Here is a 19,117-nt window from a genome sequence, read left to right on the forward strand (position 1 = left end):
GAAGTGGACCTCTATGGCCCACTGCCCTGATGATGATCCTAATAAGCCTATTGATCCAGCAGCAGAGAAAGGGCAGGCGGAGATCACCAGGGTAGTCTGGTAACTAGTGGTGCACTGTTTTCAAGTGTTCAGGAAGGAAAATATGGTAACGTGGGCAAGCAGTTTTCTGAAATTCTGCTTATTAATGAAACAGTAATTTAGTCAGTCTATTATTACTGGGAATCTTTCAGGTATTGGGGCTATGTTATAAATGTTGCAAGATCCAGCAAAAGAAGCCTAAGTCATGAGCTCTGCCTTCTTTGTCTAGTTGGTTAAAATAAAGACACAAAAACTGGTACAGAAACAACAGAGAATGATAAAAACCAGGTAATCTGACCCACAAGAAGCCTGATACCTACCTGAAGTGAGTCTGCATTTGAGAATGCAAGCCTTTTACAAAGATTCTGTAAACAGCACTATGAAAAATGTTCAAAATAAGTACAAATGGTAGTAAATTACTCAATGAGAGAAATGGACGTTGGTAATAATAATAATAATGGCTAATATTTCTTCAAACTCACTTCATTTAGGCACTATTTAATCCTTTTTTATATTAAATTAATCCTTGCAACAACTCTGCAAGATATATTTTCAGTACCATTTTGTAGGTGAATAAACAGGCACAGATAGATTAAGTAACTTTTTCAAGTCATAAGGATGTTCAAGTCATAATGACTAAACCAGAATTTGTACCTGGAGAGTGTGACTCTAGACCCTGCTCTTTTAATCACCATGCCACAGTAACTGCTTAAATATAGATGATGATCAAAGGTGACTGCTCTCTGGTGACAATAACAACCTCCAAAGATTGGGTAGCTCTGAGGAGGTTTTCTCTGGTCTGAGTCAGTGTAGCAGACATCAATGATAGAATCCCAACCCAGACTAAAGCAAAATGATTGATATGTTTGTTGGGCAATCTTTGGACTCATTTTGCCATCTCATCAATATTTCCTTGTAATTTCTGAATCTTGGGCTCCAGAAGCAGGTCTTGCTGCCCCTCTGCCTTGTACCTTGAAAACTGCTGCACTGTCAGTGCAGATAGAACGGTGTTATCCTTGGCTTGGGGAGGCAGATACAGAGAAGTGACTTGGTCTGTGAAGCATCCTTCATGGATATATACAATAATCTTATACACAGTGTTCTTTTTATATGAAAGAGGATTTAGACTTAATAAACATAAATTCATTTCAAAGTGTTACTGATACTGAATTCATAGTACTGTCAATATGATTTTTTTCAAGTATCATGGTCTATGAAAATAATTATCACAAGTGGAGGAAGCCATGTGGTTTTTTTAAAATATAAAAAGAGCTCTTTCATACTTGAAAAGGTTGGAAAACATTTGTCTAGAGCAGTGGTCTCCAAACTCAAGAGACACCTCCCTTATCACTAAAAGAAACTTAAGCAAACAATCAATTACTTTTTATATGTGTATTTTAAATAGATTGTGTACAACAGTATTGATGTGTTATGTAATATAAATAGTAATAAAATAGGAAAAGGCTTCAGATTAAAAAAAATAGAGAAGTTTTGATTTCCTCCTCACACTCTTATGGCATATTGCATACCCATAGAGTTCATGCATTCCACTTTGGAGATCAGAGTGGATTCTGGGAAGGTGAAAGAAGTTTTTCCCCTTTAGGGCTTAAACTATAATAAATTGTTTTAAATCAAGATCCTTGTTCAGCCGGGCGCGGTGGCTCAAGCCTGTAATCCCAGCACTTTGGGAGGCCGAGGTGGGCGGATCACAAGGTCAGGAGATCGAGACCATCCTGGCTAACACGGTGAAACCCCGTCTCTACTAAAAACTACAAAAAACTAGCCGGGCGAGGTGGCGGGCGCCTGTAGTCCCAGCTACTCGGGAGGCTGAGGCAGGAGAATGGCGTGAACCCGGGAGGCGGAGCTTGCAGTGAGCTGAGATCTGGCCAGTGCACTCCAGCTTGGGTGACAGAGCGAGACTCCGTCTCAAAAAAAAAAAAAAAAAAAAAAAAAAAAAAGATCCTTGTTCAGTTTGCTTAAGCCCCTTGTGGCTCAGCTTTTCCATCAGAAGTCCCACAATGTGGGGCCTAGTCGTGTGAAAGCAAGGAACCGTATGATTAATTCGCTGCTGAGCAGAGAGGGAAAGTATTCCTCCTGGGAATTGCACAACCAGCATGGGATACTTTGCAGGGAGGGTGCAGGCTTGCAAAGCCTCAGGGACTGCCTCAGAACAACTTTCTTGAGTGGTAGTTGTTTTATTTGACATTCACAAGCCCAGAAGGAGTGTCTGCTGATTTGGGGTGGTTTTTAGTAGCTCCTCCAGTTTCACCTTTCTTCTTCCTAAGGACCCAGGGAACTGTCTTGAGTTTGGTTTTTACAGTCCTTAATGACACATTCCCAATGGCCCACCTACTTGTGGAAAATGACCTGTTTGATCAAAACACTTTCTCAGTTTTCTACTTTATTTTCTTGGTCTAAAGTAGCAATCTCAGCTTCCAGTATTTGAAGCAGAGTTTTCTGTGAGCTAACTAATGATGCTGTCTTCTTCCTCCAGACCTGTGAAGACTCCCTGTTATGTAACAGATCTAATTCCCCCTCCTCATCTTGGCATCTGCTAAGGTCCGAGCATGTCCACTCCAAAGTTCAGGTGTTGCCACTGTGATAGCATCAAGAAGTGGGGCCTTTCAGAGGGGATTAGGCTATGAGGGCTTCTCCCTCATAAACGGGATTAAGGCCCTTATAAAAGAGGCTTTTTGTGGTGTTTGGTTCTTTTTTTCTTCCTCTTTTCATCATATATGAACACAGCAAGAGGTCGCTCACAAGAAGCTGGTGTCTTCATCTTAGACTTTTCAGCCTCCAGAACTGTGAGAAATTTCTGTTCTTTATAGATTACCTGGTCTCAGGTATTCTGTTACAGCAGCACATACAAATTAAGACATCATCCAAGATGCTTTACATATTCAATGCATAGCTTATACGTTTTTCTTTTTTTCTTTTTTCTTTTTTCCATTTGAGACGGAGTCTCACTCTGTTGCCCAGGCTGGAGTACAGTAGTGCGATCTTGGCTCACTGTAAGCTCCGCCTCCCAGGTTCATGCCATTCTCCTGCCTCAGCCTCGGGGGTAGCTGGGACTACAGGTGCCCGCCACCACACCCAGCTAATTTTTTTTTTTTTTTTTAGTAGAGACAGGGTTTCACCGTGTTAGCCAGGATGGTCTCGATCTCCTGACCTCGTGATCCACCCGCCTTGGCCTCCCAAAGAGCTGGGAGGCACTTTACAGTTATGAGCCACCGCGCCCGGCCTGCTTATATGTTTTTCAATTCAGAGTTTCCTTTCAGTCATCTTTCTACCTTCCCTAACAATCCTGTATCCACCTAACCTCATCCCCCAGTGCGGCACACATACATACACATGCTTGCTTATTCTATCTTCAAGGCCTCAAGCTATTTAATCCAAGGGGAAATCCCTCCTTGTATCAGTCAAAATCCTATCCACTCTTGAAAAACAATCTGAGTCCTACTTCTTCTGTAAAGATTTTACTAACTATGTGTTTCTCCAAGTGTGGTCCTCAGCCAGCCTTGCATTATTACCAAGATTAGTTCTTACAAATGAGAACCCTTGGTTACCATCTGAAACATGGTTGCTTGTTTTAAATGTGTATTCTTGGTTCTTATCCCAGAACTTGTGAGCTGTAACTACTGGAAGTGTAGTACAGGAATCTGCATTTTAATAGGGTGTTTATAATGCACAGTGCAATTTGAAGGCCACCCTTAACTTAGGGCACAACCCTCTCTTTCATCAGAGTCCATTTTTCTCTTCAGTTGAGACCAATAGAACAGGTATTTCTGAGTATTCTGCAGAGACTTCTTGGCTCTGGGTCACTTTTATTTATTTTTATTTTTGCAGTTTTTAATGAAAGGTGTAGATAGGGATACTTTACCCCTGCATCTTCTCAAATATTTCTTCCTCCTGTCTACTATTTTTCTTTCCTACTAGGTGAGATTTGACTTTCTGCTCAAGGATCTTTTTCTGTTCTTTTCCAGTTTTAGCCTAGTGATAGCTGCCTTGCTGGGGTCAATGCCCACATGGATAGTTGTGCCATTAGCCTTTTCCCACTGCACCCTGTCAGTATATGCCTTTTTTTTTTTTTTTTTTTCTGAAACAGTCTCGCTCTGTTGCCAGGCTGGAGTGCAGTGGCGTGATCTCGGCTCACTGCAACCTTCACCTAATGTATTCAAGTGATTCCCCTGCCTCAGCCTCCCTAGTAGATGGGACTACAGGTGCACACCACAACGCCCAGCTAATTTTTGTATTTTTAGTAGAGATGGAGTTTCACCATGTTGGCCAGGATAGTCTCCATCTCCTGACCTTGTGATTCGCCCCCCTTGGCCTCCCAAAGTGCTGGGATTACAGACGTGAGCCACTGCACCCAGCCGGATGCCATATTTCTTCTGGTAAACCTGGATTACTTTGCCAGTTTGCTGACCTTTATAGTGTCCTTGCACAATCTGAACTTCATTATCCTTTTTGGGGGCCATGGATCAAGCACTGTACTTTTGTCTCTGCTGTTTGGAAAGGGGAAGACATAATCTTCTTGTGAATTTGGGAAGGTGCATTTGAAATACTTTTTTATGGTTCTTGCTTTGGTCAGAAGTCACAAAAGAATTGAACTTCATTTTGACACTGCTGCTTAGACAATGGTTGCAAAAGGGAAAAGGGACCTGGGTCAGTCACCTTTAGAACTCTCCCAGGGAAGACGGTGTTCCCTTTCATTGCTATAACTAATTCAGGAGGTGCACTTAGAACACATGAGGGCGCAGGTATCAAAGACAGACTTTTAAATGTATCCTTATTGCTATTGACTTGCACCCATTCTGTGAAACTAGGCTTCAGGAGCCAAAGGCAGTTTGCTGAGTAGGACTGGGGCTGGTGGTGTGAAGTGAGGATTAGGGGCACAGTGTCCTACTTGGCAGGGGTGAGTATGTTTACCAGCCCCTAGGAACTTGCAGAGAGAGGGTTGAAAGTGAACCCTACCTGTTGTTTTCAGTCTTCCCAAGTCTACCTCTGTTGACTGGACAAAGAGCAGCTCGTGTAAGTGCCCGGGAACATCAGCAAAACACAAGGGGAAAAAATGAGATTTGGGGCTGCCCTTTCACCCTTCATGCAATGCATATTTGAGAGGAACCTGGTGCTAAATCATTAGATGACCTGCTTCTGGCTTAGGGTTTTGTATGTAGCAGAGCAGCTCCCTCCCTGCAGTCTATGGAAAGTCAGCCCTGGGCACAAGTTTTGTATTTTTAAATATTTAAAAAAAAAAAAGAAAGAAAGAAAAGATAAAACCAAGGGAAAAACGCCACCAGTTCTGTCTACCTAGGGTCTGGCCTTGCCTTTGTCTTCTGAGTTTGGGGCCTCATTGCACTTAGCAATTGCAATCTTTTTATGTGTGTTATGTGACCAGTTAGTATCACCAGATTCATCTTAGATTGAAAAAAATAAAAAAAAAAAAATCCCCAGATGGAAGTAATTGCATTCATAAGCCCTTGTATTTACAGAATGGCTTTTCCAGACTGCTCAATGCACAGCATTCTATGGCATAACCTACTTTGTTCCTGGACTATCTCCATGTGTTTGATAAGGGGCAGCTTCTATAATTATTATTGTTGTTCAACAATTGGAGGATGGAGAAGCTTTGTGGGTTGAAAAGGTCACATGGCATTAGTGGCAGGTAGAACCAGAAATAGGATACTCACCTTCCATTCCTGTCTCTACCTTGAGTTCCAAACTGAGGTCTGAAGGCTAATGTTGAGAGGGCTGAATAAGAACCACTTGTGGTGCAGATTAAAATTAGAGATCCCTGGACCCCACTTCTCTGGAGATTCCCCACTCACTAGGTCTTGGGTGGGGCCCAGGAATCTGTATTCTTTACAAGCATTTCCAATAATTCTGATTCACAGCCAGATTTAGGAACCAATGCTATAAACCATATGACAACTACACTGCCCACTTTATCCCCTCCCAGGAATGTTTTTGACTGAAGCATGCCTTTTTAATGTCTGTCTTCTTGCTACCCACCCTCTAACTCCCCCAGGCCTCCCAGTTCAGGCCAAGAAACATGCTGTGTCGGCCAAGAATACACTGTTGACCTGGAAGGCAAATACAACCTCAGATAAGGAGAAAGAGGAAATCCTGGAAGCTCTGGTCATGCTGTACTACACTCTGGGGGTGGCCTGGCTCCTGCAGAACCGATATCCTTCCCTTCCCAGCTGTGTTTAGTGTTCGGGGCCACAGGCCACACATGCCAGATGGGTCATCTCATACAGGAGGGTGGGAAATGGAACCAAGGCCTTGTAGATCTGTTCCAACATTGAGGCCCTCCACAAGCCTCTCCTCTCCATCTAGAAGGGTGTGTATTCTCTTCCTGTGTCTATTCATATAAACTCTGAGTTGAGCCATGGAAGAGATTTCACTAGTGACATATCACCTAGCCAGTCGAAGGTTTTCTGAGTCTGTTCCGCTCTTCATTGAGCACCCAAGAAAATCAGTATTAGCAATGAGGTTGCGGGTGGTGGTAGTGGTGGTGTAGGGATGGAGAGAATGGGCGATAATTTAAAGCACAATTTGGCAAACTAGGCTGCACATTGTAATCCCCTGGGGAGCTTTAAGAATTTCTGCTGTCTGTTCCTACCCCAAAGATTTTGACTGAGAGGCTCTGAGGTACATCTGTTCATTGAAATTTTTAAAAGCCCTCCAGAGATTGTAATTTGCAGCCCAAAACCACTGATTTAACTGATTCTCGATCATTGTAGTTTTTTGAAATGCTCTTGCGGATACTGCCCATGAGGCTGGAGGCCAAGCAAAATAGACAAAACAAGTAGTTCTGCAAACCCCCAGACGGGGACTGTTATATGTGCCTTTCCTCAGAACTGGAGATTTTGACAGCCTTTTGTACCATCTCCACTGGAAAGATGTTAAGGGCATTTGATGTTCACAAATCATCATGAGCACTCCTTGAGCCCATGTGTCCCCAGTCTCCTCTCCATACATCCGCCTCTCTACTTTTTTGGTCCTAATGTTCAACTTGCAAAATCTGATATGTGGCCTTCCTCTGTTATACCCTTAGCAGGGGGCTATTGAAAATGTGGGAAATAGAAGCATGTTTGGGAATTAAAGGGATTTTTTTGCTTTTCTGCTGTTTGCCTCTGGCCCAAAACCTGCTTTGCTTGGACTTTCTAAATGACCCAGAAAGTTCCTTTCAGAGTAATTAGTCTCTTTTACCATTCACAGGAATAGGCTTGGGAAAAATGAATAACTATTGTCACGCAGTAGATGCCTCTCAAGGAAATCGAGTGTAATTTACAGTTTCCGTTCGCTCCTGCAAACCCTTCCTACTCTAGTCTTGGATTCCGGCAACCACCACAGGAAACCCAAGCCCCTGTTCCTTTTCTAAAGAATTCTTCCTTCTTGACAACGTAATACATGGAAAATAAAGAACATAGCTAAGTAACCATTTTTAATATTGCTTCATTTTTCCAAGAGCTCCTTTTGTTTCCTTATCACCTGCTGTCCCTGTGCAGTGGATGTTAGTTTGAGTGCTTGGCATTTTCCTTGACTGTTTCACTGGCAGAGAAGCCTATTTCAACCTGCGGAAGGCAGAGAGAAACATGAAGGAGCTGAAAGAATTATATGAAGGAGGCATTTGTGAGTTACAAGTCTCTGAGAAAGACCTAACACTTGCTTTGGGCAGGTAAGATCTGGGCTTGGTGAAGCTGAGGATTTTATGAATGAGGCCTGGAATTACATGATATTAGGGAGAAAAATATTTAGAGCAAAAAACCCCAGAAACTCAAATGATAATAAAACAGGCTCATATTTACCAAACGCATACACTGTGCTTTTTGTGTACTGCCCCATGTAATCCTCACAACAGCTATTGAGGTAGTTGGTATGACCATTATTTTATTAAAGGGGGGCGGTCAAGGAGACTGAAGCCGAGGTTAAACAAATTGTCCAAGATAATATAGCTTGTAAATGTTGGATCTGTAATCTGAACTCACTAACTCTTAGTCTTCCTTACACTTGCCTCTCACGCTCACTCTAATATATTTTTTTCTGAATTGCCACCTATTTTTGTCATTACATGTGACATTTTAGATGAAGAAACACTTAATAAAGACAATTAACTGGAAGCTGTGAAAGCCATGCACAGCATGTGCATTTTTAAGTAAAGTGCTGTTCCATATGAAAACAAAGTTCATGGAATTTGTTTAAGACAGAACAAGATTTAACTGTCTTGCTGTTGAGTTAGGGATCCTCCGAGAATCAGAATATTTAGAAATGAATGTGGGCCCATCAGATTGTTAGAAGAAAAAGAATAAAGAGTTTACTGTTCCCTAGATTTTTCAAATATCTTTACATCCTTGAAAGCAATCTGTTTCCAGAACTGTAAGCACTTGGCACAGTAGGGTGTATGACTGAATGGTAAGTAAATGAAATACATGCATCATGTCTGCCTCCTCTAAACAACCATGAATCTAGAAGTCAAATGGGAAATGGGGAGATGTTGGAATGTCCAGAACTAAATCAAACTATGGACTTAAGTCCATAGGGCAATAAATTACAGTCTGGTGAATGTCTACTCCTGTCACATAAGGCCTAAAGTTTTTCTGCCTTATGTGAAAGATAGCCTTATTCCTTTTTCAGAAAAACTCTGGTGCTCATTTTGTTTATCCATTCTCCAGTATTTATTGAATACTTTTTTATGCATGTCCTGTTCTAAGTGTTAGAGTGCCTACTAAGTATAACTACATACTGGACACTGTTCTAAGTGCTTTACATAATTTATTTCACTTAGTCCTCATGACAGCCAATGACGGTAGGTATTTCTATCATTTTCATTTAGATAGCTTTTCACTCTGTCACTCAGGCTGGAGTGCAGGGTGCAATCAGAACTCACTGAAACCTCGAACTCCCGGGCTCAGCCTCCTCCATAGCTGAGGCCACAGGCAAGACACCACCACACCTGGCTTACACATATATTTTTAATTCAACTTAGGAATACAAATATTGGAGTGAGGAGGAAGGAATATTGATTGTGTATCTACTACATGTTAGGTGATTTTACACTGAATATTATTCTTCACAACACACTTGCAGTATAAACTCAATTGTTCTATTTACAAGGAAATGTAGGCTCATAGAGTTTGATAAAGCTAATAACTACCAGAACCAGCTTTGAACTACCCATGCTCTCATTTTGTCTTGCTGTCTCTGGAAAAATAAACCTCAATGAGATACTGTTTTATCCTCATTTAAAAAAATTATATTCCCAACTTTGTTGTGGAAAATTTTGCAAATATAGACAGGTATAAAGAACAAATAAGCCAACTGTGATACCACCACACAGACATAACTGCTATGAACATTGTGGACAGATATATGTGGATATCAATAACTATATCTCTATGTGGATCACATTTTCAGTGCAGTTTTATATATTTTTTCTTTTAGCACAATTTTAATATCTCCCCATATCTGTCTAAAAAGAAAACATGACTTTTAATGTCTCTGAGGTATTTTATTTATCATATGCTTTAATTTATTTAATCACTCTCTTTGGGGAATATTTACATTTTTTTCTATCCTCTCTCATTTTAAACTGAGGAGGAATTGGCCAAATTAAATGGAACAAAACAAAGCAAAAACTTTCTTTGGCCTGAAAGAGAGAACCAGAGGTAATAAAATTTTATTTTGATTTTAGAAAGTCTATGTTTATGGGTAAATTATCCCATCTTGTGAATTCCTGGAAGCCATTTTTTCCATTTGCCTTTTTAAAAAATTAGACAACAGCACGACATAGTAATGGGTTTAATGAGTAGTCAGTGAAATCTGATGGATAAAATGCAGGATAATTGGAGTTTATTTACAACAAGGCTGGATTTTTGAGCCAGCTACCAAGATGATGGGCCTACGAAGGCCAAATTCTCTAATTCTTGGAATCAGTTCCTTTTGTGTCTGCAAAGTAAGTGGCCTCTCTGTGACTTTCTACTTTCATCCCTTTTCTTGCAGAGCCTCCTTGGCCATCCACAGATTGAACCTAGCACTGACATACTTTGAAAAGGCAATTGGCGATGTTATTGCTGCCAAAGGTGACAGGACGTCAGATCTGATCAGCCTGTATGAGGAAACTGCTCAGATCGAGCAGCTAAGGAGGAACCACAACCAGGCCATCCAGTACTTGCAGCAGGTCAGTGGGTTGGCCAGCGCCCAGGCTGGGTTGCCTTGTTTGGCCCCAGGCCTGGTTCTCAGGGCCGGGGAAGCATGGGCTTCTCAGAAGAACAAGGGCTGGAATTGATTCTGTTTTGACCCTGACTTGCCTCCAGATCCACCCAAGAGCCCTTGATCAAACCTTAAATGACCAGGCCAGAGAACACTGACTCAGGTGGGTGAATGTGCTGTGTCACTGGCTGTGCAGACAGCACTTCCCCTTCCCAGGCACCCACTCTCATCTCTGTTGGTGCTGGGAAAAAGAAGCAAAATGTGAGTCTACTCCAAGGAAAAAAGATACGGGGACAACCAAACTTACATCTTCAGCAAAAACAAAGGGCCTTTTTGAATGAAAAATCATGATATTTTAGGGTAATGCTGTCATTTGTACTTTAAACTAGTCTAGCTGATTATATTTCCAAACCTAAGGTTAAACTAACAAAAGGGTGTTTCACTTGGAGGTAACTAACTTGACAAATGCCCAGGGGAAAACAGAACAAAACATAGGAAGGAATGTTGAGTCTATCATATGGTAACAGTTGAGGGTACTTTTATGTATCATGTAGTCGAAGCTGCTAAATTCACCTTTTCTCTCTCCAAAGGAGAATGCTGCCCATGGCTTCAAGCATCTCCCACAGTGACAAACAGATCAAAATACTGGATATCCTGTATCACAGAAAAGGTGCAATGCATTCTAACAGTATACATGAAAACAGGTTCGGAAGAAAAGGCATTGCAAACAATCTGACAATCTACGATTATAAATATCACACTGGAGAGATGTCAGAGAACGCTGCTGTGAAGGCAGGGAGTCCACTGCTTACAGAAAAAGCCAGTGTGGTTTTTGTGTTCAAGACTTTCTTAAAGCAGTGGTCAGGTCAGAATGAATAAAACAACAAATATCAGTGTTTCCCAAAAGCACCAGAAGATACGAGTTAAAATTTACGGAATGCTTTTTCTAAGTACCCTAGAGGATATATTGATTCATTTAATCTGTACAGTAGCTCTATGAAGTAGGTACCATTATTGTTGTATCTCATTTTAAGGATGAGAAAACTGAAGCCCAAAGAGTTTTAGCTAACTCAGCTGACACTGTATAGCTAACAGGTAGTAAAGCAGGGATTTGAACTCCAAATCTGACCATACACCTGTACTCATAACAGCTCTGCCCTGTGTCTCAGCTCCAAAGTCTTCTCTGATAATCCCTCAGCTCTTTGAAACAATTTGGCCTGTGAAATATTAAGCACAGGTGGTTCTTTTGTGTCTGGTGGGTGTGGACTCAATGTTTTTCTCTTTCTCTTTTCCAAGTGTTACTCCTTCCATTTTAGCACAAATAATATAAAATCTAACACTTTTTTAGTGCTTACTATATGCTGGGTGGTGTTCTAACCACTTTACATGTATTAACCATTAATTTATTTAATATTTACAACAAGTTTTTGTAACAAGTACTATTCCAGTTATCCCTGATTTACATTTATAAGAATGCCTTCGAAACTGGAGTTCAGTCTAGTGAGACTGAGCTAAGGTTATGACTTTATTTTTGCTATGAAATCTAATAAAAATTATACTAGCTAACATTTATTGAGAACTTACAATGTGATGAGTACTGTGCCCTGTGCTTTGCATACACCATCTCACTTAATCTTTCCCAAACCCTAAACAGTGGGAATTATATATTCCTTCTATGAATGAAGGTGACATTAACTTGCACAAGACTCATAGCTAGGAAGTGGCGGAGCTGGGACTCAAACTCACCTCTCATCTAAATCCACAGTGAACACTGTCATTTGGGTGCTTACCTTGTCATGACTTTCTTTATTCCAGGCTCATTCTATCTGTGTTTCTTTGTTCACTGAAGTCAGCCCCAAAACTGCAGAAACGAGTACGTTACTGGCCAAAGCTTATGCCATGTCTGGAGAGGCCCAGCACAGGGGTAGGTAAAAGAGGTAGCCTTGAAGTTATTTCCCAGTCTCATGAGGGAAGCACATTGGCAAATAGTCTATCTACTATTCTAATTAGCTATTTATTCCTGTAATGGAAAGATTAGGTGAGTCGCAGTCTCATACAAAATCAATTACACATTAATTTAAACCTGATAATATACCTCCACATTTGTTGGAATGTCAGAAACAAATAAATCATCTGATTTCCACATTGTTGGAATGTCAGAAACAAATAAATCATCTGATTTCTATATCCTTTATTTATTTTGCATCTCAGCAAGATTCATCTTCTTAACTAGTAGATATCACACATACTGTGCAAGTGGCTGTGCAGTATCAGTAGATGAGGAAATCCAGTGATAAATGAGTAAAGCATTGGTTCCCCATCTCCTCCTCCACTTTCAGTCTCCTTGACTCTTTTCCTCTGGTTTGCAAGAGAGAATGTTTGTTAGCAGCATTTTCTTGACCTATATTCAATAGTTAGATACTGGGGGTTACAGAGAAAGCCAACTGATTAATTTATGCTTCAACAATAGTTCTTTGTCTGGCAAGGTCATCTTTTTGAAAGTGGGTGTCTTTGGGAGAGACACAAATGAACCAGTGAGGGAGGACAATGTATCATTCTCTGCTGGCTTGATCAGATTAATGGACACTGATGGATTCAGTGGCCTGTCAGGAGGAATTTAGGCTTCATGAAGAATGTAATTTGATCATTTTAAAACTGTCTGTTTTCTTTGCTTATAAAAGTAACCTTTTTGTGTATGTTATTTCCCAGTTAGAGAGATGGACAGAATTATAGAGAAAGCTTTGCATCCTATTTTTTTCAATGCTTGTATTCCCCATGTCATTAAACATTTTTTCTTTTAATTATTCTTTTAATTATTTTTTAAGCATAAATATCCATTGAAGACTTCCTGATTCTTTGTTTTTCAGCTAGTCATCTTTCTCCTTTTAAGATTTCCTCATCTATATTCACAGTATATATTCTCCATATATACTTGAGCTTTTTAAAAGTAGTCTTTGTGGTTATAAGAAATTTAGTCTGTGAATATGTACAAATTTTAGCTTTTTTTTAAAGTGTGAAAAAACAAATGTTTATGTTTATAGAGTTGAGAGATTTCAAGGCCACTTCATCCTTTTCTTATATACTAATTTTTAACTTTAAAAATATAGATTTCTGGCCGGGCGCGGTGGCTCAAGCCTCTTATCCCAGCACTTTGGGAGGCCGAGACGGGCGGATCACGAGGTCAGGAGATCGAGACCATCCTGGCTAATACGGCGAAACCCCGTCTCTACTAAAAAATACAAAAAACTAGCCGGGCGACGAGGCGGGCGCCTGTAGTCCCAGCTACTCGGGAGGCTGAGACAGGAGAATGGCGTGAACCCGGGAGGCGGAGCTTGCAGTGAGCTGAGAGCCGGCCACTGCACTCCAGCCTGGGCGGCAGAGCAAGACTCCGTCTCAAAAAAAAAAAAAAAAAAAAATATAGATTTCTATATCATTCACTAAATTCCAGGTGGACTAACATTTTATGCATCAAAACTAAAAATGTAAATTAACGAGAAGAAAATATAGTACTGGAATACAAATACTAAAATTAAAAATTGGAGGAAAGAACTTTTCTAAGCACACAAAGACATACCATAAAAGAAGAGTTTGAAATTAGGATAGCTAAAATGGTTTTAGAAAAGCATACAGTTGGAGGAATCATAGTACCTGATTTTAAGATTTACTATAAAGCAGTAATCAAGAGACTGTGGTATATTGGTGAAGGGACAGACACAGAGATCAGAGTCATTGGAACACAGTGGAGTACAGGTCTAAAGTTTCTATCTGTCACAAAGTACCATAAATAAAAGTAAAAAAAATGTAGTCAAGATGAACAACCTGGATGGACCCGTAACTATTTCTTTTTAATAAATTTGTAGTTAATCTTTTAAGAAAGACATCTCCAGGCCCAGATGATTTCACTGGGGAATTCTATGTAACATCTAAAGAAGGAATAACACAAAATTCTACATAATCTGTCTGAGAAAACAGAAGAGATGAAAACACTTGCTAATTTTATGAGGCCAGCATTACCCTGATATCAAAACTGGGCAAAGACATTATAAGAAAAAAACAAGACAACTATAGATCAAGACCTTTCATGGGTGTAGATGAAAAAAGCAACAAAATATATAGCAATATATAAATAACATACCATGATCAAATTAGATCTGGTGTGTTTAGGGTGGTATGGTCACAGACCACTGTGATCAGTGAAGTTTTTTTCTTGAGGATGTCACACCGGTTTAATATTCAAATTTCAGTCAGTGTACCTCTACCATATTAACAGTCCAGTCATGGAAAGCGCCTGATTTTATCAGTTGTTGCAGAAAAAGCGTGTGACAATATTCAACATCCATTCATGATGGAAGGAACTTCCTTAATCTGATAAAAGGCATTTACAAAAAACCCTACAGTTAATTTCATGCTTAGTGGTGAAAGACTGAGTACTTTACCCCTCAAGATCAAGAACAAGGCAAGGATGTTCACTCTCACTGCTCCTATTCAGCATAGTACTTGAAGTCCAGCAAATGCAAGAAGGCAAGAAAAATAAAATAGTCCCTATTTGCAGTCAAAATGATTGTCTCTGTAGAAAATGCGAAATAATCTACAAAAATCCTAGAACTAATATGTTTAAGTTTAGCAAGGTCACAGGATACCAGGTCAATGCACAAAACTTAATTGTATTTCTATATAGTAGCAACGAACAACTGGAAACAAAATTTTTTAAAAAACCACAATAGCCCCATCCCTATAAATGAAATATTTAGTATAAATCTATCAAAATATGTACAGTATTTATGTGCTGAAAACTACAAAACTGATGAAAGAAATTAAAGATGACCTAAATAAATAGATATACTATGTATGGACTGGAAGAAAATATAGTAAAGATATCAGTCTTCCAAGATTGATCTGCAGATTTAACATAATTATAATTAAAATCCCAACAGAAGCGTTTGTAAATATAGACAAGCTGACTCTAAAATTTGTGTGAAAAAGCAAATAAATTAGTATAGCTAAAATGGTTTTGGAAAAGTATATAGTTGGAGGAATCATAGTACCTGATTTTAAGATCTACTATAAAGCAGTAATCAAGAGAATGTGGTATATTGGTGAAGGGACAGACAAAGAGATCAGAGTCATTGGAACACAGTGGAGTACAGAAATAGACCCATATAATTATGGCCAATTAATTTTTGATAAATGTGCAAAAGTAATTCAATATAGTAAGGATAGTCTTTAAAACAATAATACTGGAACAACTGGATACCACATGCCAAAAAAAAAAATTGGACTCTTGCTCATGCCATACACAAACATTAATAATGGATCATTGTCCTAAATGTAAGAGCTAAAATTTATATTTACATAGAAAAAAATAGGCTTTAAAAAAGTACCAAGGCCCGGATAAAAAATAAATACAAAGGCCAAGATGAGAAGATCACTTGAAGCCAGGAATTTTGAGGCTCCATCTCCACAAAATAAAGAAAAGCTGGGTGTAGTAGCACGTGCCTATGGTCCTAGCTACTCAGGAGGTTGAAATGGGAGGATTACTTGAGTTAAGGGTTCAAGTCTGCAGTGAACTGTAAGCCTGCCACTGCATTCTAGCCTGGGCAACACAGTAAGACCCTGTCTCTAAAAATAATAAATAAGGCCAAAATTCATGTGGAAAAAGTTTCATACTAGTAATTAAAAAATAAAAGCAAAGTTACTGTTTTTGTCTACCAAATTGTCAAAATTTTAAAAAATGATAACACTAGGATTGATGAGATTTGATAAAAACTCTGGAGAGCAATTTGGCAGGATGTCACACATCTTAAAATGGTATGTATCTTTAAAAATGCAAGATCAGAATTTCACCCATCCTATGTGAAAATTTTAAAAGTTTAAAAATATAAATTTGCAGTTGGCAAATTATGGGTAAATGGGTATGTTTATTCATTACTAGTAGGAGTGAGTGTCAATTGATATTAAATTTGGAGACTAATTTGATAATGTCTAGTAAAATTTAAAGCAAACATGAATAAAGATGTTCACTGTGTCACTAGTTGTAACTGTAAAAAATAACCCAAATATTTATCGATAAGTAAGAGGAAAATTTGGTGTATTCACTACATGGAATTTTGTAGTTGTTAAAAGGACTGGACTTGGGCCCTGCACAGTGGCTCACGCCTGTAATCCCAGCACTTTGGGAGGCCGAGGCAGGTGTTTCACCTCAGATCAGAAGTTTCAGACCATACTGGCCAACATGGTGAAACCCCGTTTCTACTAAAAATATAAAAATTAGCCGGGCTTGGTGGTGTGCGCCTGTAATCCCAGCTACTGGGGAGGCTGAGACAGGAGACTTACTTGAGCCCAGAAGGCGGAAGTTGCAGTAAGCCGAGATCCCGCCATTCCACTCCAGCCTGGGCCAGTCTCCGTCTCAAGAAAAAAAAAAAAAAAGCCAGGTGCGGTGGCTCACACCTGTAATCCCAGCACTTTGGGAGGCCGAGGTGGGCGGATCACGAGGTCAGGAGATCGAGACCATCCTGGCTAACATAGTGAAACCCCATCTCTACTGAAAAATACAAAAATAAAAATAAAAAAAATTAGCCGGGCATGGTGGCGGGCGCCTGTAGTCTCAGCTACTCAGGAGGCTGAGGCAGGAGAATGGCGTGAACCCGGGAGGCGGAGCTTGCAGTGAGCTGAGATGGCACCACTGCACTCCAGCCTGGACGACAGAGAGAGACTATGTCTCAAAAAATTAAAAAAAAAAAAAAGGACCGGACTATACCTGTAGATATCAAGGTTAATTTTTAAAAAGTATTAAGGAAAAACAGCTGCATTTTTAGGACACACAAAATAATACTATTGTTTATAGTTACATTTAGGTAAACATTAAACTACAAAGTAAGATTTCATCAAAATGTAAACAGACACTAGACACTGACTTTGTGAAGAGGTCTGTAAATCATATCCACACATACAGTCACACAAACTGAATAAAACGATCATAAACAACTATTTGATAGTGCTGGAAGTAGATAAAGAGAACAAATTGCAAAGGATTTATTTTGAAAAAACTGCTGGAGCTTTGAGAAAAGAGAAAATCTGTGGCCGTCCTGCCTGGGGCTGCTTCCATCCACTGCCCCAGACAGGTCCATGAGAATTGCAATGTTATCGCCATGGGCTGCACAGGAGAACCGGCAGCTTTGCTGGCATTGGAGGCAGACTTAATATAATGAAAGGGATAAAAACCCACAGGTTTATCAGATAAACGGGGCAAACTCTGGAGGAAATGAAGAGGAAAGTCTGCATGTTGACACTATCCTGAAGTTGCTGTCCTGGTTGGTGTGAGTGGCATCAGAAATTTTAATGGGGAGACCACAGAAGGGCTAAATGAGCTCTCCCCACATCCCTGGATACCCACAAAACTATATATACATCTGCAGGAGATACTTGGGAGCCTAATAAAGAGTAACAACCAAAGAAGACTTGAAATATGGGAGAGCTTGGAATGCATTTTCGTCTACATGCAGATCAATTGACAGGATGGGCGACTAATAGGCTGAAGGTATTTAAGCACAACCTCTGCCCAAATCAGTGGGTCAACACTAAGTTCACAAGAGTGAACCCCAGAAATCCAGATTAAAAATAATAAGCACTAAAATCTGAGCAAAACTTCTGGTTTCTGTTCTGGTATATCAGGAGTTTGGAAGTCATCACTTCATCCAAACAAGTAAAAAGCAAAATGCAAAATTAACTCCTCTTAGATCTGTCATAGAGAACTGAGGTCACATGGCAAACCAGTGCCCCACATATTGGAGAGATAGCAAAATAAAGAGAATCACAATGTACCAGAGTGGAAATATATCTCCACAGGAACCGTACCATGACTTTCCTTAAAGAAATGCTAAAAGAATTTCTTCAGAGCAAAGGAAAATGATACAGAAATCCATAGGCACATAAGGAAAGGAAGCGCACTGGAGAAGAAATGTGATCATAAAATAAAAACCTCATTTTTCCTATTCTTAATCTAACAAATAAGTTTGTTCAAAATCATAGCAACAGTGTATTCAATTATGAATTCTCATGTAAATGAATGACAACAGTGATTAGGAGCAGAAGGCAGGGATTAGGCTTATTTTGTTATTATAAGGTACTGTATAGTGTTATTTGCAAGTGAACTTGGAATAGTTGTAAATGTGTATTGAAAACTCCAGGGCAACTACTAAAAAGAGTTTAAAAAAAAAAAAAAGTGTAACTGATATGCTGAAAGGAGAAACTGGAATATATGAAATGTTCAATTTAACCACAAAAGGAGCTGGGTGCAGTGGCTTGTGCCTGTAACTCTAGCTACTTAGGAGGCAGAGGTGGGGGGATTGCTTGAGCCCAGGAGTTCGAGGCTGCTGTGAGTTATGATCACAACATTGCACTCCAGCTTAGGAGACAGAATGAAATCTTGTCTCTACAAAAATAAAATAAAAAAATAAATTTAGAAAGCAAAACCACAAAAGGCAGGAAAAGAGTAAAAGACAAAAACAAAGAAAAAGGACAACAAATAGAAAAGTAACAATATGGTAAATATTAGTCCAACTATATTAACAATTATTTTAAACATCAGTGGTCTAAATAAACCAATTTAAAGAAAGATTTTCAGAGCGATCAAAAAACAAGGCCCAACTATATGCTGTCTACAATAAATCCACTCTAAATATAAAGACACACATAGATTAAAAGGAAATGGATGGAGACAGATACACTATACTAACATTAATCAAAAGAATGCAAGAGCAGCCATATTAGTTTCAGCCAGAACAAACTTAGTGCAAGGAAAGTTATCAGGGATAAAGAGGGGCAT

The 19,117-nt window shown here is 39.5% G+C and overlaps 1 protein-coding gene across 4 annotated transcripts in view; it reads left to right on the forward strand.

Annotated features, from left to right (window-relative positions):
* Positions 1-19,117, forward strand: part of TTC23L (tetratricopeptide repeat domain 23 like) — a 61,484-nt gene that overhangs the window by 18,029 nt on the left and 24,338 nt on the right. For all 4 annotated transcript variants that reach the window (XR_004429792.1, XR_004429791.1, XM_033179325.1 and 1 more), the window contains exons 5-8: positions 6,107-6,263; positions 7,637-7,762; positions 10,084-10,261; positions 12,109-12,217. Coding sequence is in view for 2 of the 4 variants with exons in the window: in XM_033179325.1 (XP_033035216.1) it covers positions 6,107-6,263; positions 7,637-7,762; positions 10,084-10,261; positions 12,109-12,217 (570 nt within the window). In the remaining 2 variants the exon portion in view is untranslated. The remainder of the gene's footprint in view (positions 1-6,106; positions 6,264-7,636; positions 7,763-10,083; positions 10,262-12,108; positions 12,218-19,117) is intronic.

Source organism: Trachypithecus francoisi, unplaced genomic scaffold, assembly GCF_009764315.1.
Source record: "Trachypithecus francoisi isolate TF-2019V2 unplaced genomic scaffold, Tfra_2.0 Lachesis_group2, whole genome shotgun sequence".
NCBI lineage: Eukaryota > Metazoa > Chordata > Mammalia > Primates > Cercopithecidae > Trachypithecus > Trachypithecus francoisi.